This window comes from Propithecus coquereli, unplaced genomic scaffold, assembly GCF_000956105.1.
Source record: "Propithecus coquereli isolate 6110/MARCELLA unplaced genomic scaffold, Pcoq_1.0 Scaffold140, whole genome shotgun sequence".
Taxonomy (NCBI): domain Eukaryota; kingdom Metazoa; phylum Chordata; class Mammalia; order Primates; family Indriidae; genus Propithecus; species Propithecus coquereli.
Window position 1 is genome coordinate 4,016,333 of NW_012138303.1, and position 26,489 is coordinate 4,042,821.

General features: G+C 52.3%; 1 protein-coding gene across 2 annotated transcripts in view; it reads left to right on the forward strand.

The window, feature by feature from the left end:
- OLFML2B (olfactomedin-like 2B) overlaps positions 1–26,485 on the forward strand; it is a 37,867-nt gene extending 11,382 nt beyond the window's left edge. The window contains exons 4-8 of one of the 2 annotated variants that reach the window (XM_012639529.1): positions 4,908–5,084; positions 10,557–10,782; positions 12,558–13,100; positions 25,140–25,316; positions 25,823–26,485. In XM_012639529.1, the coding sequence (XP_012494983.1) occupies positions 4,908–5,084; positions 10,557–10,782; positions 12,558–13,100; positions 25,140–25,316; positions 25,823–26,424 (1,725 nt within the window). In that variant the 3' untranslated portion in view covers positions 26,425–26,485. Of the gene's footprint in view, positions 1–4,907; positions 5,085–10,553; positions 10,783–12,557; positions 13,101–25,139; positions 25,317–25,822 lie in introns of both variants that reach the window. The other variant, XM_012639528.1, reaches the window with a different exon arrangement.
- The last annotated feature ends 4 nt before the right edge of the window (positions 26,486–26,489 follow it).

A 26,489-nucleotide genomic window follows, 5' to 3' on the forward strand; every position in this document is an offset into this window, starting at 1 on the left:
TGGCAGCATGTGCCTACTGTGTGATGTGGGGCCAAGGTTTGGCCCACCTGCAGTCTAGCTTCATCTCCTCCTACAGGTGTCCGGTGTGTCTCTCTGTAACACACCAGTCTGGGGTTCTTTTCTTCCTCCCTGCCCCAGCCACGCCAAACCTTAACTCCCCCTTCATTTTCCACCTGTGTATCTGCTACTGCGATCCCAGCGGTCCCTCCCACTTCAGCCTCACCTACATGCTTCAAGCCCAGTTTTGTGCTGGGCACTGGGCCCACATGCAGCCCCTCGTTCATTCCCCACACCAAGCCTGGGTGAGGCAGGTGTCATCCTTCCTTCTTTTTCCACCTGGGCCTAGAGAGGTTTCATCCCTTGCCTTGCATGGTTACATCACCAGGCCATGGCTGGGTGTGGGTTTCGTACCTGGTCTCCAGAGCCAGCACCTTCCCCCATACACACCCCTGTTCCTGATGCTGATGGGAAAACAGGGCCAGAGAGAACTGCCAGTGCTCTGCACCGTGGTCATCTTTCCCCCATCCCCTGTGGTTTTGGCTCAAGCCACTACGCAGTCTCACCCAGGCTGGACAAGGTCAGGATACAGCCCATGCCCTGCGTGCCCATCCCACCGGTCTGCACACCTGGTTGTGTTGGCCCTCACAACTCCCTGAAGACCAGCTGTGCTGACTGCCAGCTGTACCCCCAACTCCACCTACATCCTGGCCCCCCTTGCCCGGGGACCCTGCCCAGTTTGCACCCTTCCTCCCTCTTACGTCTGTGCATCTGGCTCTAGTCAGCACTGGACACATGTCCCCATCTGGCAGTGCAGCGTGGGCTTGTTCTCAGCAAGTGCCCTCCGGTGCCCAACTGCGTGCCCCTCCAGTGCGTGGCATTGTTCTGTGAACCCCTCGCAGTCCCTTGACTCTGCCTGGCCCAAGGGCTCATGCAGAGCTCCCAGATCTTTCACTGCCACAACTGGCTGTGTCCAGCCTTCGGCCCCAGCCCTCTGTCTGCCTGTCCTCCCTCCGCCTTCCCTTCACTCCTCCTCGCAGCACCAGGAGCGCTGCCAGGGGCCATGTGGGGCACTCCCTCCTGCCAGACAGGCGCGACTCCACCCCTCCACCACACGGCCAGCACTGCTCACGAGCCAAGCTGCACACGCCATGAATGTCACGGCTGCAGCTGTCCCAGAGGGAAGGAACCTGAGGCATGAGGTCATGGGGTTCACCTGTCTGCCAGGGTAGGATCGGGAGCACCCCGCGTGGGCGGCACCCCCTGCGTCTCCTGAGTGCCCCACAAAGGCCCTTGGTTTGAGGAATGCAGAGCCCCAGGAAGGGGTGGGGAGCTCTGTGAGGCCAGCGCCCCCAGGTCGGAGGTGGCTGGGTCGGGGTGGCCACGGAGGGGCCGCTGCTGCTGCTGCTGCTGCTGCCGCCCTCGGGAACACCAGCTGGCTCAGCCCCGCAGGCTGACGGGGTGATGCCACCACCAGCCTGGTGTTTATTCAGGCGGCTGGCGGGCTTTGCCATTCCCGTGAGGGGAATAAACCATATTGCCCCTCTGGGTTCTCAGGACCAGGCTTGTCTCAAACCCTCCTCTGTGGAAACCCAGAATGACAGCTCCTCCCTGAAACCAGAAAGGGGATTGGAGCTTATAAATCACTGAGAAGCAGGGGCTCTCTAGGGGCCTAGAAACCCCAAGATCTGGGGGGCAGGAGCTACATCTCTAGGGCTGCCTCCATGCCTCACACCCGCTGCTTCGAGACATGAAGCCATCCCGTCCACCCAGAGTTACCGGCACATTTAGTGGAGCCCTGGGGCCACCGCTGGGCAGCAGGTGTGGACACAGCCCAGCCCCCTCGTCAGGGAAGCATTTGGACCTGCATCTGTCACGTCCCCCGGCTGAGTTTCTTCACAGCCCCCTTCAATGGCTGACGTCCTCTTGCTTATGTATTTGTCTCCTGCTTACTTCCCCTCGTGGCGAGGGTGATCTTCACCAGGGAAGGATCCTCATCGGTCTTGCTCACGCTTGACCCCTCGGTGCCAGCACTGAACACAGGAATGCCTTAACGAAGAAGCAGCACGTGAATCCCCGAAACTGCAGAACTGCGCTCCCTGTCTTAGATGCGAGAGCTACAGGAGGGGCATGCACAGGTGCTCTCAGCAGGAGCTCACGGATTATAGAAATGCTTGAACCCCAGCAAGGGACCAGGAACTTTTCCTGTAGGCCCCAGAAAGAACTCGGCTCCTATAAAACAGCGTCTCTCACACATTTCTGTCCCACTTCAAGCAGCTGTACCCCAAGCTCCCTCCATTTAAGGCAGCTCTTCTCGAACTTTAGTGTGTATGCAGAGGACATGGGGATCTTGGCAAAATATAGATTCCACTTCAGCAGGTCTGGGTGGGCCTGAGAACCTGCGTTTCTTATTTTTTTTCTTTTTGAGACAAGGTCTCACTGTCACCCAGGCCAGAGTACAGTGGTGTCATGTGTCACCCAGGCCAGAGTGCAGTGGTGTCATCATAGCTTACTGTAACCTCAAACTCGTAGGCTCAAGTGATCTTCCTCCCTCAGCCTCCCAAGTAGCTGGGACTACAGGAACACGCCACCACACCTGGCTAATATCCCTATTTTTTGTAGAGTTGGGGTCTTGCTCTTGCTCAGGCTGGTCTCGAACTCCCGGCCTCAAGCAATCCTCCTGCCTCGGCCTCCCAGAGTGCTAGGATTACGGCATAAACCACCGCACCTGGCCTGAGAATCTGCATTTCTAACCAGCTCCTGCATGACACCGATGCTGCTGGTCTCAGGATCACATTTTGCGTAGTGAGGATTTACGGGAGTCCAGCATTTCTATATGTCTCAGCATATGCATGCCCTCCCATGTATCCCAAAACCACACTGCAAGTATTCTTGGCCTCTTTAACGTGCTTGGTGCTGCTGAGAGCTGGCTGAGCACCGGGACCCTCTCCTGGTGTTCTTTGTGATCCAGCAGGTGAGCCAAAGAAGTGAGGGTCAGGAGGCTGGGTGCTGATTCAGCTCTGACACTTTGTTTAATGACCATGGGCAGATCACATCCTTACTCTGGGCCTCAGTTTCCTCTCTGTGAAATGAAAGATTAGGCTCCAGTTCTGGAGCCCATTCTAGCTGTAACATCTATGAAAAAGAGCAATCACTTAGTACAGTATATTCCATGCATATCCATGTACATTAACTCGTTTAATACTCACTGCAACCCATAGGGAAAGTGCTAATATTATCCCCATTTTGCAGATGGGAAACTGAAGCAGAGGGAGTTTAAATCATTTGCCTGAGATCACAGACCTAGCAATAGTAGCACTGAGGTGTGAACCAGATTCCTCCAGAATCCATGCTCTTAATCATTGTACTCGACTGCCCTGGGAACCCCTGTCAGGAATAACTGCACACCCAGTAAGACCACTCCTTCTGGGCATTCTTGAAATAAAACCTCTTTCTCATGGGCTTTAGCTCTCATGGTTAATTCTGTGCAATTTAGAGAGGCTGGCTTGGCCTAAGCCCCACAGAACACATTGAGCACTTCCAGGGCTGAAGATCTAGCATGCAATGAAATGCTATAACAATGGCACGGCTGGTGGGCCTGGTGCCTGGTTAGTTTAACAAACACCTACAGGGCTTCTCGGGGCAGCCCCTGTATGAACCACTGGAGCCGCGGTGGCTGGGTGTCATGGTCTGCCTGGGTATGTACACATCCCCTGGCTCTGTGCCATGGTGACTTCCCTTTAGGACATTAGGAGCATCTTAACCAAGCTGTGAGGCTGTGCCTGGCAACATCCGAGCTTTTACACTTCTCATGTCTGTTTGTTAAAGAAAGATGGAAAGCAAACACATCCTCTATTTTACATGGTTGCTTCCTCTACCAACCTCATAAACGGGGCCCAGAGGAGAACATCACATTGAAAAATTTAGATGCTCATGGAAACTGCAGTATGAGGGCCAAAGTTGGATCTCAATGTAGTCAAGCCTCTCTAAAAATAACTAGAGAAGAAAGGGCATCTCTAGGGCTGTTAACAACTTTGCCGCAATGCAAATCCCACTCAGTGTTCATCTTCTCCAGGAAGCTGCCTCTGCCTCTCTCCTGCTCTGAACTCACAGAACCTCATGTTTGGCACTTAGAGAACCTGATGTGGTTGGTCTCTCCCCACTTACAGTTGCCAGGGCAAGACTCGAAGGGTATTTGGAGCCGTTCTTTCTGCCATGCTGCTCTGAGACGCTCAGGAGGTACTTAGCGGTGTAGGTTGACTGAAATCTAGCCTTGACCCTTTCTGGTTTGAGCCAGGTCTGGAACATGGGTACTTTGCCAAGTGGGGGGCATTTAGGGTAACTGTTTTTAAGGGTAAATAGGAAAGTTTGAAGCTAGCCTATCAATTTTTCTATGTAAATGATGCTTTTAAAATTCTCTGGAATAGTTTGTGCTCATTAGAAAAGCAGGCCGATTAGATTTTTTGGCCACCGCTTCTCAAATTGCTTAGAAAGCTCTTCTTTTGTTAATTGAGTGACAGTTCACATGTAGGGGGTGCAAGGGAATGAAGTTTTTTGTAATATTCTTCGTCACTGGGTAAGGGTGGACTATACACCCATGCCAGAAAAAGAGCCAGGTGTCCTGCTGGCCCAGGGACATGGCAGTGTTACTAGAAAAGCTATGGTAGTTTGGGCAGGATGTCCAGCGGTTGGACGCACTGGAGCTGGGCTGGCCCGGAAGTGCTGCCTGGGGCCCTGGCACCGGTCCTCAGCACGGGCTGGGCGTGCTCTCGAGCCCCGGTCACTTGCTGGACGATTTCTCAGCCTGTTGTGTCTTCACGCTCTGAGCAGAACTTGGTGCTGCTAGCTACCTCCTGCTTGTCTCCAAATCACCTTAATGGATCCTCTTTTTAAATGTTTTCTCTTCTCAGGAAGTTTCTAAAAACCTCACCAAGGAAAACGAGCAAATCAAAAAGGACATGGAAGAAATTCAAACTGAGATGAACAAACGAGGCAAAGAAAACTGCTCCGATAACGTCCTCGATAGCATGCCAGACATCCGCTCGGCCCTGCAGAGGGACGCGGCAGCAGCCTACGCCCACCCAGAGGTACAGCCCCCGCCCCAGCCCCAGGGGCCTCTGAACACAGCCCTGGGAATCGGGCACCAGCATCTCTCATTTGCATAGAGCTTGTCAGGATCCAGTTGTGGTCTCATTTCATCCATACACTCGTTCTGCAGGTTTGATGGGCACAGTCTGGCCCCGTTTTACTTACCGTTGAAGCCCAGAGAGGTTCAGTAGGGTTGAAAGCAGGACTCTAATCTGGGTCCCCCTGAGTCCCAACCCCCATTCTCCCCATGCTATCCCATCCCACCTTTGTGAGCACCCCCTGCATTTATACGTCAGGAGGACACACGTCCTGTTGTGGTCCTGGCTTGTCCGGGACCATGGCGGTTCACTCTTGCTGTCCTGCATGATGATTAATGTCCCAGTTTGCAAGCAATAAATTATACACTCCCCCCACCATTTATAAAGGAATTTGTAATTTACTACATGCTTTTATCACTATATCGTGTGGGCTTCACCAGAGCTCTGGAAGGCAGGCAGGGCAGAGATCAATATCCTTTTACAGATGAGGAAACAGTCCAGCAATGCGCATGGTCTCCTTGGCTCAGTCAGCGTGGTGGCAGAGGGTCCTAAACCCCTGTCTCTTCCCACCTAGTTGCGTCCCTAGCACGAAGTTACCCATGCATGAAATGGGACGCTGTTTAATGTGAGTCGAGTGATGCCAAAAGACCTACTTGCTAAAAAGGCCTCCCCCTTTCGTGCCTATTTCTTTTGGCTCCAGTTACTGCTAAGTTGTGTTTATGGGGTCATAGTTAAACATGTTACCATTTAATGTATTGGATTATTTACTGAATTGATGTCCAAGAAACAGTCATGAATTTGGGAGATAACCCAAAAGAGTGGAAGAGGAAACAGGTACATTTTGGTGGCAGGACTTGGAGAGTCCTATTAGCAAGGGAGGTCTGTACAAAGTGTTCTAAAAGGGGTCCCAGGGCAGCCAGCATTTAGGAGAGGCCTTGCTTACATTAACTGGTTACCAAGAGTTGGCAGTGGACGGCAGAGCTGTGGCTCACTGGTGTCCGGGGAGTGGGTCCCAGGTGGGCCATTGAGGGATCCCTTAGCCTCAGGGAGTTTTGGGTATGGATTGAGCAGAGCCTGGGAGAGCCAGCGCCTCTGAGCTGGTTTCTCTGTGTGCTGTGACGTGAAAAAAGTTGGGAAGCATTGCTAGGCAGGACTCTGTTGCCTGGGTCAGTAAGAACTCGGGTAAGAGAGGAAGGAAGGCTGAGTATGTGGGCTTGGAACTCTTGGGGAGAGAAGTTCGTCAGCGTGGTGCCAGGTAGGCAGCAGCTGCGGGTTTGGGTGTCTTGGGCACATGTGTCCCGAAGGCTAGAAAACAGGCAGGTTAAGGCTCTTGAGGCAACAACAAGCCCTGAAAAGAATATGGTGCCTGCACCCTCCCCAATATGTAACTCAAAATGAAAACAATTCCAAACCATAAAATGAGTTATAAGGAAGGCCAATAATTTTCTGGCTTTGCCCATGATGACTACTTTGATGCTTTTTTTGAAGTATCATATTCCTTCAAAAATTATTTTTATTCTCATTTTTGGGTGTCCCTGACATGCTGGCTACTGAGCGTGTGTTTAGTAGGCATGGTGGATCATCCCTGAGTCTGAGCTCATAAACCAAAGAGCCAGAGGACATTTGGGCTGGAAGGGAACTTGAAGCCACCCGCTTGTCATACTTGGGGCCCGGGGTTTCTCAGCCCATCTGGCACCCTCAGCTGGCCTGGCTGCCCAGTGGAGCCAGGTGTTTGTTCCTCACCCTCCCCGCTTCCAGTTTCCCAGTCGGCTAAGCTGAAGAATGCATCTGTTGTCCTGATGACACATTATGTGGTGTGTTCAAGAACCCAGCTCAGATTTCCTGAGGGCAAACAGCAAACCGAATCAAACACACCAAACTCTTTTTCTCCTTGCTCAGCAAAGTCCCTCCCCCGCCCAACTCCCCATTCATCACACTGCTGAAGTTAGCACAATCCACCCAAACCAGGGTGGCGGAGCCCAGAGGGGGTGTGGGGAAGGAAGTCCAAATGCAGCATCTTCTCTCCCTCTTCATCCCTCTCTTTAGTGAACCCTGTACTGAAAAGGGGGTGAGTGGAGTATTGGGTTTGGTTGTTTATTTGCAGGTTCTCGTAGATGATGCCAGGGGTTTCTTGGAATGGTGACTGGTAATTTGCCGGAGGCCTCTCTCCAAGATGGTCCTTGTCTGGGCGGTTGGCAGGGGGCTCTGGGGGCTGGGCTGGGAGTGGGAGGGCAGGGTGGGAGTGGGAACCTTTGATGCCAGGAGTTGAAGTCATACAACAGACTCTTGGGTTAAGAGAGAGGAAATCAAAGCTCGGTGGGGGCTGCTGCCGCCCAGTGCAGCCTGTCGCCAGTGAATCCAAGGAAATTATATGTTCTCTGGCAAGGGCTGCCCATGGTCTTGCTCCATCTCCTTGGCTAGAAGAAAGAACTGCAGTTCCCACCCTTCCCTGAGAGCCTGGAATTAAAGACAGTTCCTGGGGTTTGCCACGAAGAAATGACAACCTGCTTTTGCAATGTGGAGGGAAACCAGGGTCCAGCAATTAGATGCCCCTCGGCGTCTGAGTCAAGGCTGCGGCCAGGGCTGCTGGACAGCCTCCCAGCCACCCTTTCCAGTGGAAATGAGGGATCTCCCAAGTCTTCTGGGCAGTAGCCAGACCACGGCCCCGAGGACTTCGGGATATAGGCGAGTTTTTGGATGATAAACGCGTTAGTCCTGTGGTCACAGCTGTGGGCAGTGTGGCTTAATGTAAGGAAGAGCCGGGCTCTGAAGGCGGGTAGCCCAGGGCCTACTTAATTGAGTGACTTAATAAGTGCCCTTTTCAGCCACTTGATTGACTTTCAACCAAATTGCACAATGACCCCAAGCCTCTGTTCCCTCATCTGTAAAATGTAGGTAACAATATCTACCTTGGCCCGTTGTTGAAAGGGTTAAAAATAATATAAAGGGACATGGCCATATAGGTTTTCACTAAAACATCATCCCCCACCACCAGGAATCCCCTACGCCCCGAGCCGAGTCCACCTCCCCAGCAAGAACGGGGAATGGAGGGAGTGGGGCTGCCCAGGCACGGCTGGGCATATTGGCCTGTTTCTTCTGGGGAGCTCTCTGGCCCCCACTGGGGGAGGTTGGCAGAAAGGTGTCCCCCGCCTCCCAGTCACCACTGTGTGCTGGGCAGAGATGCATATTCAGGAACGGCCGTATCAGTGGTGCCATCTGGATAACTCTTCTTGTTACAGGAAAACAAGCTCACTTGGGGGTGTGGTTGGGAATGAGGACTCCAGGTTTTCTCCGGGCCAAATCGTAAAGGTCCAAAACAAGAGCCTGGTGTGCATGTCCTGTGCAAAGTGAGGAAGTTGGCCGTGGTGACTGGGTCCCTGCAGCCAACGTGGAGTGGCTGAAGGCCCTGCTCGGCTTCAGGGCACCGGGCGTCTGAGGACAGAGGTTTTATATCCGCACAGGCTCTGCCTTCTAGATGGAGTTCACCAAGGCCTAGAATCACAGGGCTTAAGGGGGCACGCCCACCGCCTCCTGGTCGAGGAGGGGCAGCTCATGGCTTCCCGCAGCCACCTCTTCATTATTCAGCTGTTGAAGTCCCCACGAGAGCAGGGCTGGGCCACACTCCTCTCAGGTTCCCATACTTCTCTGACGGAGCCACTGTCCCTCAGGAGCTGGGCCAACCCGTGGGGTGGCCCTGACTTTGAGCACAACCAGGTGACAGGACTTGCACCCAAGGTCTTTTGCTTTCAAAGGTGGGTGATTGTAATCCTGGGCAGGGATGGGCCCACACAGGACCCAGAGACCCTGCCATACTGTGGACATAAGAGGCCAGTCCCTGGGCAGCAGCTCTGTGGAGGACAGGGCAGTCCTCCCTGACTGGAACTGTCCCAGTGGCATTCCCACAGTGCCATCAAGAGGCCCGGACACCAGATTCTGCGCTATCTACTTTAAAGCCTCGTTTGATTTGACAAAATCAAATGCCAGTCACAAATACAGACAGTTTCTTGGGATGTGTTATGATTCAGAAATTCAATTTGACAAATATTAAGGAGCATCCATCCAGGGAATCAAAGATGAACAAGAGATGGTTTCTACTCTTCCAGATTCTCACAGTCTACAGAGTTAACAACATCCTTAAATAATGCCTGTGGAAGGTCGGCAGGGAGAGGTGGTATAATGGAAGCGCAGACTTGTTTCCATTAGGAGTTGAGTTCAACTTTGAGTAAGAGACTCGAATACATTACCATGGACCATAGAACGGTTTATTGTCCCTTCGCGTAGAATGGCACTGGAGGCAAGTGGTCCAGGGCTAATATGATTAACTCCAAGATGTAATTAGTGACTTTCATTCTCAAAATCTCCTCATGGTCACAAGATGGTGGACAGCCATCCTGTCCACATTTCAGGATGGAGAAATAAGGAAGAGAGCAAAAGATACTTCCCAGCGGAGTCAGCTCCCCTTTTAAGGAACTTTTCCAAATGTTTCTCCCACCAAGTTCTACCTATACCCCACTGGCCAGAATTCAGTCCCATAGCCACTCCCACAAAACCAGGTCTCCATTAGTAAGGAGCAAGGGGGCAGGGGATTTGGGTGGATAATTAGAAGTCTCTGCCACAAAGCACAAAGTGAGGACTGGGCAAAAAGGATTAATTCTGAACGCCAAGGTCTGGGGGTATTTCCTTGGGGACCTGAGATTTGGGCTGGGCCTTGAGAAATGGGTAGATTTCACTAAGTAGCTATGTGGGGGGAAGAGAGTCTGAACACGAACCCAGTGGCTCAGGGGAGCCAGGAGGTTCAGCAGTTGGCCCGGTGACTGGAATACTTAGGGTGTTTGTTGGGGGAGGTCAGAGGGGTGGAACAAGAGGAGGCGAGCTTGGTTCTGGGAGTGACGTGTGTTTCAGGAAGCCCATACTGATCGCTGTAAACAGTTAGGCTTTGTCCTGAGGGGATGTGCATCTGGGTCCTCAGACTTCATGTCCCAGCCCAGACACTCTTCCGCTCATGTGGATCTTGCTGGAAACAACTTATACCAGATCTAAGTCCCCCAGCACCCTGGGCCAGAGCTGAGAGAACTGCATTCTCTGGCCGGTATAGCATCGGGGTTAGACACCGATTTCTGAGCCAGACTGCCTGGGTTCAAGTCGTGCCTTCCCACTTACCTGTAGTGGGACCTTGGGCAATTTATATAGCCTTTTCTGTGCCTGTTTCTTCATCTGTAAATGAGCATGATAAAAATAGGTCCTACCCCACAGGACTGCTAGAAAGGTTAATGAACATACGTAGACATACGTAAAGCACTCAGAACAGTGCCTGGCTCTTCGGAAGGGCTGCTGTTGTTGGCATAGCTGTTGTTGGTGTCCGGCACTGCCCCTAGCTGCCTGCTGCCTCTGACCAGTGACCTGACCTTCCCTTCTGTCCCCTCTGAGGAGCAGTATGAAGAGCGGTTTCTGCAGGAAGAAACCGTGTCCCAGCAGATCAACTCCATCGAGCTCCTGCAGACGCGACCCCTGGATCCACCCGAGGTGGTGAAGCCACGGCGGCCCCTGCAGAGGCAGGTCCACCTGAGGGGCCGGCCGGCCTCCCAGCCCACTGTCATCCGGGGCATCACCTACTATAAAGCCAAGGTCCCCGAGGAAGAGAATGACATCGAAGAGCAGCGTGAGTTGGGGTCAGCCCAGCTGGCCCAGAGGCAGGGCAGGGAGGGGGTCTCCAATTGGGCCTTGGGGGGATGGACTTGCTGGGAACCACTCTCCCCTTCTTCGGTCTGATTGCTGCTGGGGCCCCGCCCTGCAGAGCTACCGTTATCCAGAGTTCTCGCTGCATTTCCTCACGACTTGCTGAGTGGCCTGGGGCAAGCCACTTAACTTCTCTGGGCTCCCAGAAGACCCCATGGCAGAGCATGGCTGGGCTGGAAGGGACCTCAGGGCCCTCCAGTCCAGTCCTCCCCATTTGCAGATAAGGAAACTGAGGCTTGGAAGGAATGACTCGCTCAGGGCCACACTCTGGGCTTCTCCTGCCTCTTCCCCCCTCCAGCGGCCCTGAGCATCCTACCTGAGTCTCCTCCCTTTGACTCCATCCTCCTTACTTTTCACAGAAGATAGATCATCCCTTTCCCCATCATCACATCTTGTTTCCTTAATACTTGCTCTTCCAGCGTTCCTCCTCGCAGCCCGCCTCCTCCCCTCGTCTGCTTTCTTTTCCTTGCCCAGAACCCCCAGACGGTCCCCGTTCCTCCCTCTCCCGCTGTGCCTCAGCTCGTCGCTTCCCCATCAGGTGGGACCAGCAGCCTCCTGACGGTCTCTCTGCTTCTGCCCTCGCCTCTGCCTAGTTTATTCTCAACCCAGGAGCTAGAATCATCATTTTGCCCATTTATAACTGTGTTTTCGGTCTTTTTGTTGTTGTTACTGATTTGCGGGAGTTTTTAAAAATGTTCTGGATACAAGTCCTTTGTGATCAGACGCGTGGCACAGTGACCCTGTGCTCCTGGCTGGCGTCTTCAGTCCCTTAATGGTGCTTTCCATGAACACATGAAGTTCGCTTTGCTAATCGTTTCTTTTGTGGTTAGAGCTCTCTGTGTCCCCTCGACAAAATCTTTGCCTCCCCACGTTCCATCTCTGCTTGACACCCCGCAGCCCCCCCTGTTTTACGCAGAATAAAAACCAAAGTCCCTGCACCGCCTCCAAGCCACACATGGCAGCTCCTGTTCTCTCTCTGGCCTCGCCTCCTGCTGCTCTCCCCTCGCACCCCCTGCTTCGTCCACACTGGCCACCTCGCTGTCCACAACATGCACGTGTCCACCTCAGGGCCTTTGCATTGCTGCATTTCCCCGAGTCCTCCCACCCCCCATAGCTGCTAGGCTAACTCCTTCATCTTCTCCAGGCTTCTGCTCGCCTCTCCGTCTCAGTGAGTCCCATCCCGACCACCGTATCCATGACTTCAAGTTTCCCTTCCCTCCCAGCTTTCGTGACCCTCCTTGTCCTACTCTACTTTTTTCCCCAGAGCCCCTTCAAACGTACAACCTATCTCTCTATTATATAGTGTCTCCACCACTAAACAGAAGCTCTGTGAGGTCAAGGATTTTGTTCTGTTCACTGTTGTCGTCGGTGCTCCATAGACGTTTGTTCAAAGGGTGGCTTGGTTGACTAACTTCCTCCCAGACACCAGGGCTCACAGCCGTGACTGTGCGGCCTCCCAGTGCCCCGTGTCCTGGGTGGAGGACAGCCACGGTCCACTCGGAGGAAGCCTCCGGGAAATACAACACACTTCTAGCTGTGCTCCTTTCTACCTTCTCCTAAAATCCCAGCGGGCCCCATCCCTACATCAGGCCGTCGTGTTGAGGAAAGGCCGTTAACCTGCCGATTGCCATGTGCTCTCGGCCACCTGCACGTTGTTCCCCTCCCGTCCCACAAGCGAGCCCTGTATCTGTTTCACAGAAGACGAGTTCTTCAGTGGTGACAATGGAGTGGACTTGCTGATTGAAGATCAGCTCCTGAGACACAACGACCTGCAGACCAGAGCCACCCGAAGGCCAGCAGCCACCCATCCCGGACATGACACTGCTGTGACAAGTGACCTGAGCACTCAGACCGCACCCCTGTCCTCAGCACTGCCACAGGCCCCGACCCCAGCTCCCAGCGTCGCCGACCCCGCTCTCTCTGCCTCAGTTAGACCACACTCAGCAACGCTCCCGACGACCTCAGCGTTTCCGGATCCCACGGGGGAAGCAGTCCTTCATCCTTCTCCTCAGGTTCCAGCCACCACCGTGGCCCACACGGCCACCCAGCCACCTCCGGCCCCAGCTTCTCCAGCAACGGCGCCTGGGGACACATGGGTGGAGGCTACACACACGGCCCCAGCGCCTCCCACCACAGTCAGGACCAACTTGCTGGGGCAAGATGCTACTGCTGGGCAGGGGACAACCCCTGCCGGCCCCACCCTGAGCCCCGAAGAAGAAGATGACATCCGGAATGTCATAGGTGAGTTCACTCTACCTGGCCTTGGCCTCCCGGTCAGCTCAGGTAAAAAGCCTGGAAATAGGTTGCAAGGAGAGGGCGGGGCCAAACGGCCGAGTTCTTCATAGAGAAAGGCAAGTGGAGCACACCTTTGACCAATGATTAGTGTTAACATCTAGGGTTTATGTATTCAAAATGTGCCAGCAACTAGGTTTGGGAATCTCCTTTTAAAATATATATAAATTAATGAAGCCAAAATCTCACCTTTATTAGTTTTATAAACATTTGTTGAGTGCTTTCTGCGTACTAGGCTTTGTGATGGGTATTGGGGTATCTGGTGACGACTGGGGTATCTGGCGATGACTAAGTTCAGTTTTCTCCAGTAAGTTTGCCAGGCCTTAAAATAACAAAGGGTTCTTACTGGGGGAAAATCCCAGAGTCATAGCAGAGTGGAAGCAGGAAATAACCAGTGCAGTGGGTCCCAGTGCAAAATCTCAGAGCCCCAGCCCTGCAGAACTTGGAAACATCATGGTGTCATGTGACAAATGGTATAACAGATGAATGGAGAAACAGAGAAAAAGAAAGAAGGGGCACTAGCTTAACCTGGCTGCCAGGAAGGCTTGGGAAGCTTTTCTAAGGAGGTGTCCTTTGCGCTGGGTTTTGAAGGGTGAATAGGAGTTTTCTAGACAGGTCTGAAAAAGCACGATGTGTTCCAGAAGGTTGGAGAATGCAGTTCTCTTCTTTGCCTGGGAGCTCCATGGCTATAAGATGATACAATGTAGTGAAACAGGAGAGTGCAGGGAAAAACAAAAGGAAAACAGGAGCTAGTTAGAAATGTCTTTTCCAAAAAGAACTAAACCAAACAGTCATTAAGTCACCACTGATAGTGACTGAAAAATAAAACTATTGTATAATAATTTCATCAAAATGCTTGTTGAAACATACACTTAATTTGACAGAGGATATGGTTCGCCTTATACATATCTTTCCCTTCTCTGCATCTCCCACTCCCTTGGCAGCTTTGTCCCCAATCCCTCCTCAGAATAAGGTGCCAGCTGCTGCCAGAGATAAGGTGGTAGGAGGAGCACTTGGTGGGAGCCCAACAGCCTGGTCTGTGCATTAACCGCTGGGTGGCTGTGTGACTTTGGCCAAACCCCTGCCCTTCTCGGGGTCTCAGTTGAAATTAGAAATTTGCTAAGGACCATTTGCTCCATTATAGTCTATGCTTTTCTGCAGGAAGTTTACCAGGCCATGACTTAGCAAGGAACTCCTACTGAGTGAAAATTCCAGGTAAGATCAGAGTGGGAGCAGGGAAATACAGCCCAGTAAAATCGGACCCCCGAGCAAAAGCTCTGGCCTGGAGGAAGCTAAGCAAGAAGGCAGTTTTTGGGCCTCAGAGGTTGGGGTAGGAGCAGGAGTGTTTTTCTTTTCCTTGTCTTTTCCTCCCATGATGGGAGCAAACTAGCCATGGAGTAGAAGACCAGTTCCTCGCTGCATGAATAAGCAGGTTTCTGAAGCGGGGTTGGGAGGGTGGGGTCCTGCTGAATTTCTGCAGAATGCCCTGCGGTCTGGGCAGAGGCTGTCACTTGCACGCCGGCCCTGTGCAGCCTGGACTTCATGGTCTTGGGAACACAGCCCCTGAGCCAGCGCCCCACCTCCCCCTCTGCCACGGGCCAGCTCCCGGGCCCCTGTGTATCCACCCTTCAGTTTACTGTCACTATGGGGTGGGAGGGAATTTTCTTCAGATATTTAGAAATCTGCCCTGTGCTGCCCCTTCACACGTAGCTAGAACACTTACATGAAGATAGACTGCAGGCAGGACCCACTCACCTTGCATGTCCTCAGGTGATGGCATTTGAGCCTGGGAGCCTCTTCCCTCAGGTGACTCAGTGACTTGCTGGCTAGGAATGAGTTCTCTGCTGTCTCCATACCCTACCCCAGCCTGGGTCCCAGCACCCAGCCTCTCCCCATCTGCCTCCCCTGGGTTTGGCCACCAGCAGGGTGTCCTGGTGTAACTCCCATAGATGCCTTCCCTCCTCCACTAGGGGCCAACTGAGATGCCGATGCCCAAAGAAACCCTGTGTCCTGGCAGCCATTTACCTAGTAGTGCGAGATAGGGGAGGGGGCATATTTTCTCTCGTTGTTCAATATTCTATTCAACTAGAATGACATTGTCATGCCGAGGATGTTTTTTGGAAGAGCTGGGGTTCTTGCCTCTGTGTCCTGGGCGCAGATGTAGTGTGTTCTTCAAACAAGGGGTGGGAAGAGGGTGAGGCACGGAAAGGCCTGACTGTTCGGGCCATGTGGAATTCTGACACGTTTGTGTTTGGGAACCATTTCTAATCGTTTATGGCTGTCAAGTGCCTCCTCTGGCTGCGGTCCGTGTCGTTGGGATTTTCGTACCGTCACCTCCTCTGCAGACTCTGACTTGCCCGCGCCAGGCTGAGGAAGACCATGATGCCCTGACATGCCCAGTCATCAGTTAAATAAAAATCGCGTGGCTGAAACAGACCCCGGGCCACTCACTGGCCGCCTGGGAAAGGTTGTTTGCTATTTGATGAGTCTGGCAATGTTGATTTTTGAGCTATTTAAGATGTGGTTGTAAACGGGGCTGCTTTTAAAAGGAACATCTTTTCCCAGGGTTTCCAAACCTGGTTTTGTGATGTCCTTAAGTGTCTGCCATTATCCTCAGGGGAGTCATAAAATTTCCAGAAAAAAACTCCAAAAACAAGTAAATTAGAATTTGTTTTGGGTTGTGCAATGAGCATCTGGCTGGACTGTAGCTCTGGGACAGCGAGAGGGAAGACGCCGTCAGTGACCAGAGCTGGGCTTGGGGAAGGGGTGATCGCATGCGAGTCGCGCTTCTGCTCCAGGCAGCCCAGGCTCGGGGAGTAGCTTGGGCCACAGCAGAGAAATACGACAATGTGCCGCGTGGCCAAGGCTCTGCAGATTCCCAGACTTTAATGACTGCAGCTCTTGACGTGTCCGTTAGAAGGGCTGACTGGGGGTGGGGGCGGGGAGGAGCAGACAAAGAGGACAGTGAGCTTATGACAATACCAGAGAGAGAGGCTGGCTCGCCTCTGAATCTAGGAAATACCGTGAACTATGAGGAATGTCTCCCCCACAAAGCATATGGCCGTAACCACCCCCGAGGCTTGGCTGGCCACGCTGGCCGTGGTGAGAAGGCCAGCCCTGCCTGCCTCGGGTCAGGGAGGCTGGTCTGCGGCAGCCCAGGGAAGGTGATGCTGACGTGGGCTGGGCCGTGCTTCCAGAGCCTCCCCCCAGACTCCGCACCAAGACTCTTCCCTGGTGGCTGCCCCATCACTGGACAGGCAGCTCCCCGGCCCCAACTCCGCAGGCACGCTCTGGTCGCAGTGTCTTTGCCGATGCCCCCGGCCCAGCCCCCCAAACCGCTGGGGACTCCAGTCATTGTGCAACACAGGGGCTCTGGCCCTAGAAATAAGAATATGAAGTGGATAAAATATGTCCTTGTAAATGGATGAAGGATGGAAGTCTAAGCCTCTCAACAGGGATAAAGGGTCCACTCATAATTCACTTAGCACCACACTGTGCCAGGCTGTGAAGCTCCGAAGGGAAGGAGCTTCCACAAAAGGGCTAACTGTGGGGAGGCGACAGGTGCCTGAGGTGGCTGAGCACGTGGGAAGCATGGCCAGCAGTGGGCACACGTAGTCCCAGTGGTGCCATGTCCGTTCTGCCATGAGGCTGCATCTCCAAGGGAGGTCACGAGCTCACCAGGCCCAAAGGGCGGAGAGGAAGCCTCCAGGCAGAGCCCAGGGCATGAGCCAGGGTGGGCAGGGGATGGAAGGCAACCCAGATGCACTGGCACGTGCGGGGATACCCAAGGGAGAGTGAAGGAATTCCAGGTGGGGCCCCAGGGGCCGATGGTGAAGGGAACGAGAAGTTGGGACTCGATTCTAGAAGTGACGGAGAGGGTTCTAGGCATGGGAACAATATTCGGAGTTAGTCAATTACAGTACCGAGCACTGATGACGGGGGAGTGCCGTGGGTTCGAGGATGCAAAGACAGACAGGCAGGGGCCCTCCCTGGAGTCGCACACACCTTGTATGTGAGACTCACGCAGAAACATGCCTGCAACTCAGGGTGGCGAGCACTGGGATGTACAGGCTGCAGTGGGTCACGGGAAGCTTGAGGCAGCCGGGACCCTCTTCTGGAAAGAGATGCTGACCTGGCTGTCTCCAAGGATGAGGGAAAATTAGCCAGGCAAAGAAGGAAGGTGGCATCGCAGTGAGAAGGACCAGCGCCAACAGGAGCAGAAGTGAAACGCCACAGTCAGGGCCGAGTGCAAACTGAAAGCGTGGGGCCCTGTGTTCAGAAAGCAGGGCCAAAGTACCACCGAAAGTGGCAAATAGAAAGCTTTTCTTCTCTCTGCCATTGTGTGTGTCTCTCTCTTTTTATGGTGTTCTGTATTAGCTATTTCAGGCACACTCATTTTATTGGGCTTTGCTGTATGCACTTCCCAGATATTGCGGTTTTTTTTTTTACAAACTGAAAGTTTGTGACAAACAAGTCTGTTGGTGCCATTTTTCCAATAGTGTGTGTTCACTTCATGTTAATGTGTCACATTTTGGTAATTCTCGTAATATTTCAAATTTTTTCATTTTTGTTCTATCTGTTATGGTGATCTGTGATCAGTGATCTTTGATGTTAATATTATAATTGTTTTGGGGAGCCATGAACCGTGCCCGTATAAGACAGCGAACTTAATAAATGCTGTGTGTGTTCTGACCACTCTACCTCTTGTCTGTTCCCCTGTCTCTCCCTCTCCTCGGGCTTCCCCATTCCCTGAGACTCAACAGCATTGAAATTAGGCCAGTTAGTAACCCCACAGTGACCTATAAGTGAAAGGAAGGGTCATATGTCTCTCCCTTTAAGTCGAAAGCTAGAAATGATTAGGCTTAGTAAGGAAGGCATGTCTAAAGCCAAGATGGGCCGAAAGCTAGGCCTCATATACCAAACAGTTAGCCAAGTTGTGAATGCAAAGGAAAAGTTCTTGAAGGAAATTAAAAGTGCTACTCCAGTGCACACAAACAACAAGAAACTGAAACAGCCTGCTTGCTGATATGGAGACAGTTTCAGTGGTCTGGATAGAAGATCAAACCAGCCACAAGATTCCATTAAGCCAAAGCCTAATCCAGAGCAAGGCCCTAACTCTCTTCAATTCTATGAGGGCTGAGAGAGGTGAGGAAGCTGCAGAAGAAAAGTTGGAAGTTAGCAGAGGTTAGTTCATGAGGTTTAAGGAAAGAAGCCGTCTTCATAACATAAAAGTGCAAGGTGAAGCAGCAAGTTACGCAGAAGATCTAGCTAAGCTCATTGATGAAGGTGGCTACACTAAACAACAGATTTTCAATGTAGACAAAACAGCCTTCTATTAGAAAAAGATGCCGTCTAGGACTTTCATAGGTAGAGAGGAGAAGTCAATGTCTGGCTTCAACAGATGGGCTGACTCTCTTGCTAGGGACTAATGCAGCCAGTGACTTTAAGTTGAAGCCAATGTTCATTTACCATTCCCAAAGTCCTAGGGCCCTTAAGAATTATACTAAATCTACTCTGCCTATGCTCTATAAATGGAACAACAAAGCCTGGATGACAGCACATCTCTTTACAGTGTGGTTTACTGAATATTTTAAGTCCTCTGTTGAGACCTACAGCTCAGGGGAAAAAAGATTCCTTTTGAACTATTACTGCTCACTAACAATGCACTTGGTCACCCAAGACCTCTGATGGAGATATACGAGGAGATTAATGTTGTTTTCATGCCTGCTAACACAACATTTATCCTACAGCCCATGGATTAAGGAGTCATTCCAACTTTCAAGCCTTATTATTTAAGAAATATATTTTGTAAGGCTATAGCTGCCATAGATAGTGATTCCTCTGATGGATCTGGGCAAAGTAAACTAAAAACCTTCTGGAAAGGATTCACCATTCTAGATGCCATTCTAGATGGCCTCCATGGGAGGAGGCCAAAATATTAATGTTAGCTGGAGTTTGGAAGAAGCTGATTCTAGGTCTCTTGGATGACTTTGAGGGGTTCAAGGCTTCAGAGGAGGAAGTAACTTGCAGATGTGGTGCAAATAGCAAGGGAACTAGAATTAGAAGTGCAGCCTGAAGATGTGAGTGAATTGCTGCAATCTCATGATCAAACTTGAACAAATGAGCAATTGCTTCTTATGCAAAGTTACAAGAAAGTGGTTTTTTGATATGGAATCTCCTCCTGGTGAAGATGCTCTGAACGTTGTTGAAATGACAACAAAAAGTTTAGAATATTACATAAACTTAGTTGATAAAGCGACAGCCACCCCAACCTTCAACAACCACCACCCTGATCCGTCGGCAGCCATCAACATCGAGGCAAGACAGACCCTCCACCAGCAACTATGACTCACTGAAGGCTCAGATGATTGTCAGCATTTTTTTAAAAAATAATTTTTTCATTAAGGTATGTACTTTTTTTAGGCACAATGATATTGCACATTTAATAGACTACATACAGTATAGCGTAAACATAATTGTTATATGCAGTGGGAAACCAAAAAATTTGCATAACTCGCTTTATCGTGATACTTCCTTTATTGCGATATTCACTTTATTACAGTGGTCTGGAACCAAACTCACAATGTATCTGAGGTATGTCTGTATTAAAATTTTCAATTGCTAGCACAAATTATACCATTATCTTGATATTCTGCAATGTCCATTTTAAGTGCCGATATAAGATCTTTCAACTCATGTGCAGAATCCGCCAAAATGACACAATTTGCATTTAGTAGCTCCTGCATACATATGTATTTTGTTCTAACCAGAATAGTGGAAACCACACAGAACTAACTCATCTGTTTTTGTTTCACTTGATACACAAACATTTCACCAACACTCCCTACCTGCAGCTTCTGGGGCGAAGAAACACTAAAAAGAAAAGGGACTGTGAGTTGCCCTGTCTTTCCCTCTTCTTCCATATTGTTTTTAACATACGCTGTTTTCTAATACAGAAAAGTAACACAAGAAAGAAAGAAGAGGGCTTCTTGGCCATTCATGTTTCTTCGAACACTATTGCCTCTTTCTGCTTTCGAAGCATGTTCTGGGTCACATGGACAATGTCACCTCTAGAACAACACGCTTACCTTGTACTTACTTTGAGTCTCGCTGAACTCCCATGCACCAGTGAGTCCACCTGGAATCCTGTGTTTTCTGGGCATAGCAAACCCTATACACAAGGGGCACAAGGAAGACGACCACGCATATCACGCATTCTTCTCTGCTCATACACATGCTCCGTTGTCCTTTTAGACTTCACTTATAAAACACAAGGTCAAGTGCAAAATTATAAAGAACTTCAAGATGGCGACAGCAGAGCATCAAACCAAGGCAAGGCTCTTCCGAGCAAGGGCCTTGTGTGATTGCACAGGTCATACGCACATAAAGCCAGCCCTGACTGGACAAGCAGCGAGGTATAGGCAAGAGATCTCAAGCTGGCAACCTGAGGGCCAAATTCATCCCAAAATGCCTTGTGACATTCTTGAATTTGACTGCTGCTCTTCCGGTTCACCATAGTCTCTGTTGCTGCGTGTTGTCTCACACTCAGCCTGACGCACTCATTTCAGTTCCTGCCTGGCCCCTGCTGGCATCTGAGATTGAGACCTCTGAATGAAAGCAGACAGCAAGAAGAAAGAGTGGTGCTGCAGGAGGGCTGATGTGCTAGGATGGGGACTCCGGGCTGTGTGTGAGGTTGGATATGGTGGGTGATTGAGGGTTTAAGCAGATGTGCTTCTCAGAAAAGCAGCCCAGGGATAACTGGGAAGAATAGGTTACAAGTGGGCAGAGATGAACCAGGGAGACCAACTGGTGCAATTGGAGCGTTACAGGCAAGAGGCAGTGAGGTCTGAACTAAGCCACAGAGGTGGAGGCAGAATGGATGCGACTCAGTGCCTGGCTGGAGAGCGAGTGAGGGGAGGGGACGTGAGAGATGAGCTAGGTTCCTGGCTTGGTGAATCGGTGGTGCGCCCTGGCTTTCTCTAGGACGGGAAGTGCAGGAGGAGCAGGCTGTGAACTGAAGCAAAGGAATTCTATTTTTAGTCCATTAAGTTGGAGGCAGCAGGAGGACACCAGGAGAAAAGCATCTAGTAGGCGGTTGGATGTGCGATGCTCGGAAACAAGACCTGGGCTGGGGCCGTCAGTAAGAGCCGAGTCTGCCCAGTGAACGCAGAAGGATGGGAAGGGAGGAGGCTAGAAGTGGAGCCCTTCAGGGTGACCTCTGAAAGTGGGCTGAGGAGGAGACACCAGCCAAAGAGCTGGAGAAGGCACAACCAAGGAGGTGTGCGGGGACCAGGAGAGAGCAGCGTGTGGATGCCGAGTGAGGGGGAGACGCCTCCTGAGGCTGAGGGTGGGCACCGGGGCTGGCCCACAGGTTCTGACCCAAAAGAGAGGCTTGCCCAGAATAAGAGGACTGCAGAGCCCCCTGATGGGCAGCGCACGAGCGTGTGAGGCAGCCATCAGGTCGAGGGGCTGCGGAGTGTGCGCGATGACGTGCCGAGGGGAGCAGATGCTCCCGAGGGCCCTGCGGGGGGCTCATCGAGTGAGCACCAGAACTGAGAGCTGGGAGGGCAGAGGAGCCTCTTGATTGCAGATTTATTTTTTTAGGATGCTGAGATTCGAGCAAGTTTATATGCTGAGGGGAAGGGCCCCTTCTTCTCAGACCCTGGTAATCTTTGAAACAGGGCCAGCTGCCTCCCAGCACCATCGATGATTAAGTGGGTGAATACTTAGAAAGCTTTAGTAAACGTTAGCAGTCACCGGCATCGTTGGCAGCCCTGCTCTGGGGAAACCTAAGATGAGTTGCAGATTGCACTTTCTTCTCTGCACTTCCTTTGAACTGTCGCCCGTCTTTCCATCATTACCCTTGAAGAGGAGTCAACATGGGGTGTCTTCTCTCCAAGGCTGACAGTTTGCTGCCAAGGGTGGGAGCATCCGCACCGCCCCAGATTCTCAGAGCGTGGCGATGTGTCTGCGCCTCATGGCTTACTGACCCCTTCCCTTGATCCTGTCTTCGAATGCTCTGAAACCACTCAGTCCGTGCTGCCGTTCCTGCCTGGGCTCGGCCACCCTGCGTGCTGGCCAGTATTTGCTCTGTCTGGGGACTTGTGGAAATATGTCCAGAGGTCCTGGGTATTAGGACTACGGGACTGCAAGCGGGGATTCCCTTCTTCCTACAGAAATAAAGATGCCTGCCCTAACCTGAGAAGCTGACTCCATCCATATTAGTTTCCTATGCCTCTAAATTGCCACAAGCTGAGTGGCTAAAAGCAACAGAAATTTATTCTCTAACAGTTCTGGAGGCCAGAAATCCAAAATGAGTCTCACAGGGCTAAAATGAAGGTGTCGGAAGGGCTGGTTCCTTCCAGCGGCTTGAGGGGAGAATCCATGCCTTGTCTTTTCCAGCTTCTGGTGGCTGCCAGCATTCCTTGGCTTGTGGCCACGTCATTCCTCTTCTTCTATGATCAGATCTCCCTTTGCCTCACTGTTATTAGGATACTGCAACTGCATCGAGGACCCACCCAGACAGTCCAGGATAATCTCCTCATTTCAAGATTCCTGATTTAATCACATCTGCAAAGTCCCTTTGTTTCCCTTTGTCACATTCACAGGTTCCAGGGATTAGGGCGTGGATGTCTTTAGGGGCCATCACTCAGCCGACCACACGGTCGGTCGTCAGAGTGGATCCTCCAGGCTCTCCTGTGAAGTAGGCAGGGCACATGTTGTACCTGTTTTACTGCTAAAGAAATTAAAGCTTTGTGACATTATAGAGACAGCACAGACTTTGGAGTCAGTGGCAGGGCCTAGCCTCCTCCCTTCCCATCCTCCTGCGTTCACTGGGCAGACTCGGCTCTTACTGACGGCCCCAGCCCAGGTCTTGTTTCCGAGACCAAAGGCAGCCTGGGGCACACGTATAGCCCCACATCAGCGCCTGTCATTGCAGAGCCTCAGTGCTGAGTCAGGACCCTGCAGGGATTTCTGGGACTGCCTGGGACAGCTCAGCTGAGTCCTGGCTTTCAGGAGTCCATCAGCAATGTGCTTGTTTTGTCAGAGAGGCGGCATGGCCATGGCAACTCAACAGAAAACACCTTGCCTCATGGCCATTTGTGGGGTTTTGGGGTATTGTCTGGGGGTGCCAGACAAGGAACCAGTGTCCTTGCTGGGCTTTGCTGGGGACAGGGGACTGCCTAGCGAGGCCATGCTAAGGTTCACCCCAGTGCGGAGGGAACATGGCTTCTCCGCTGGCAGTCAGGGCCCCGCTTAGCACCAGGAATGAGACATTTTCCATCGAACCTCTACTGCCAGGGCTCAGCCAGAGACTTCTATTTTATTGCCTTGAACAGATGAGCTGAGTTCTGGGGGAATGAGACATTGGGGTGTAGGTTCCGTTGTGTGTCTTGTGGAGACTGAATCTCTCCCCACTCTGTCAGATCAGGACCTAATAAACCCCACACTGAGCCGCCTAAACCCTGCCAACTGCACCCAACTGTGACGCCTGCCTGGAAAACAATGTTCATCCCACTTCCAGCCCCCACCACCCCAGACGCAGGGCCAAGGGCACAGCTGCCTGTGCCGGTGCTGCCAGCCGCAGGGCTCAGGCTCCTCCCCCAGACCGCTTCTGGGGGAGCAGGACAGATGGAACAATTGCAACAATTTTGAAATGGAGGCGGCCTAGAATTTAGAGAACCCCCGAATGTGAACTGTAGGCCTTTGTTACTTTTGTCCCAGGCTAGTGTCGAGGACTAATTATTCTCATCGCGTTGCCCATCTGTGCTGTCAGTGGTGAGGGTGGGGGTGGGGGGCTTGGCTGGTCCCAGCTGCCAGCAGGGGTGGAGGAAGCTGTGAGGGCAGGATTCTCCTGGCTGTGTCACTGCCCCTCCACTGCCCTCTTCCCATCTCCATGACCCCCTAGGGGGGGAAAAAAACAACAACGAACCCCAAGAAGCAAGGAGGAACTCAAGAACAAGCAAAGCCAACGTTAAAAAAAAAAATGCAAGGAAACAACGCAAGCCGGCAAATGGGGCTAGAACCCAGTGTGGTGGCCTCTTAGGGCCTCTCCTGGGTACTGGGTCACTCCAAAGAGCCACTCAAAAGGATATTGCTGAGCGCCTGTCCCATGAAGGCCAACTTGATCTTTGAAGGAGGCTCCTACAACTAGAGTAAGCTCCTTATTCGGGAACTTGGCATCCTGCCCCTCCAGTTCCCCAGCAGGGGGCCCTGCCATCCTGCTCCCTGTAGTGATGGGGCATGGGCTTGAGGACAGCTCTCCAGGACGGCAGGTGGGCCTCAGGGGCATGAATATCCACTGCTTAGTCAGGGCTGGTCCCACTGGTCACCCAGCCCCAAACAGTCTGGGCAGCTCAGCAGCTGGTGGAGCTCAATGTTCTTGACTGCACCCTACAGAGTCCTCTCCTTTGGTCACACTGCTCATGCTATGTAGTCACCCAAGTATGAGACCATCTGCTGGGTGCCTGCAGCATGGCAGACACTGTGTTCTGAACACCAAGAACACAACTGAGTAAAAGCCACAGCCCTTCTGCCCTTGGCACTTACACTCTGGTTGGGGGTGGGCGTGCAGGAGAGAGAAGCACAAGCACCATGGGTGCAAGATGCCATGTCCTGTAAGAGAGGTACATCCATGGTCCTGTGAGAGCAGAATGGGACAGAAGGGTAGCGTGGTCTCCAGAGGAGGGTGTGGTGGCAGAAAAGGACTTTGCATCTTAGGTGCTTGAGGGACAGGATTGAGAAGTCAGAGAACAGGACCAAAGCTTGGTGGCATGAAAGTGGCCCAGGATGGGGACAGTGGATGGCTTTATAGGAGTCAAGTATAGGGTGGATAAGAGTAACAGGAGATGACGCTGGAAAAACGTCTGGGGTCAGGTTGTACAGGGCTGCCTGCCAAGGAGTTCAGACTCTGGGACGAGGAGCGGGTAAAGGTTTCAGGACATCATTAGATCATCCCAGCACCTCCACCCACCTCTTCTCCACCAGGAAGGTGCAAGGACACCCTCTCCACAATCACGGGGCCAACCACCCAGAACACATATGGGCGGAACGAAGGGGCCTGGATGAAGGACCCCCTGGCCAAGGATGAGCGGATTTACGTAACCAACTATTACTACGGCAACACTTTGGTAGAGTTCCGGAACCTGGAGAACTTCAAACAAGGTACGTGTTATGGGTCCAACTCAGGTGGCTTCTTCCTTTCCCCACTGTCCTCTGTTTCAGTCATGGCCAGGCCTCTTACGGTGGTGACAGTAGACAAGAAGGGTGACACTTTCCTCTGATGGCGAAAGGACTTTCCTGAGAGCATAGTCCCCCTTCCACATTCCCTCACATTCTCTGCCTCTTGGCTCTGCCCCTCCTTCCCAGCTCCCGGGACAGGGGACAACCTCGAGCCCAGTCCAGAAGTCAATGGCAAAGCGTCCTCCTTTTCCCATAGCCCTTGGCAGTTAACGGACCATGCTCACGTATGTTAGCAGCCTGGATCCTTGAGACAGCTCAGGGAGGCACACGGGGACTGTCACTTCCACACTGCAGACGGGGGTGCCAAGGCACACAGAGGTTAAGCTACGTGCTGTAAGGCACTAGAAAGCAGCAGAGCCCTGGTTGACAGCTCCTCCCATCACTCTGCAACACTGCTCTGAAGCCTCCTGCCTTCTGGCCGCCCGCAGGTCGCTGGAGCAATTCCTACAAGCTCCCGTACAGCTGGATCGGCACGGGCCACGTGGTGTACAACGGCGCCTTCTACTACAACCGGGCCTTCACCCGCAACATCATCAAGTACGACCTGAAGCAGCGCTACGTGGCTGCCTGGGCCATGCTCCACGACGTGGCCTATGAGGAGGCCACCCCCTGGCGGTGGCAGGGTCACTCGGACGTGGACTTTGCTGTGGACGAGAATGGCCTGTGGCTCATCTACCCGGCCCTGGATGACGAGGGCTTCAGCCAGGAGGTGATCGTCCTGAGCAAGCTCAACGCCGCGGACCTGAGCACGCAGAAGGAGACCACGTGGCGCACGGGGCTGCGGCGCAACTTCTACGGCAACTGCTTTGTCATCTGCGGGGTGCTGTATGCCGTGGACAGCTACAACCAGCGCAATGCCAACATCTCCTACGCCTTCGACACGCACACCAACACGCAGATCGTGCCCAGGCTGCTGTTCGAGAATGAGTACTCCTACACGACCCAGATAGACTACAACCCCAAGGACCGCCTGCTCTATGCCTGGGACAACGGCCACCAGGTCACCTACCACGTCATCTTTGCCTACTGACCCCTTGTCCCTGCAAGCAGAAGCACAGAGGGGCCGCTAGCACCTTGTGTGTGTGTGTGTGTGTG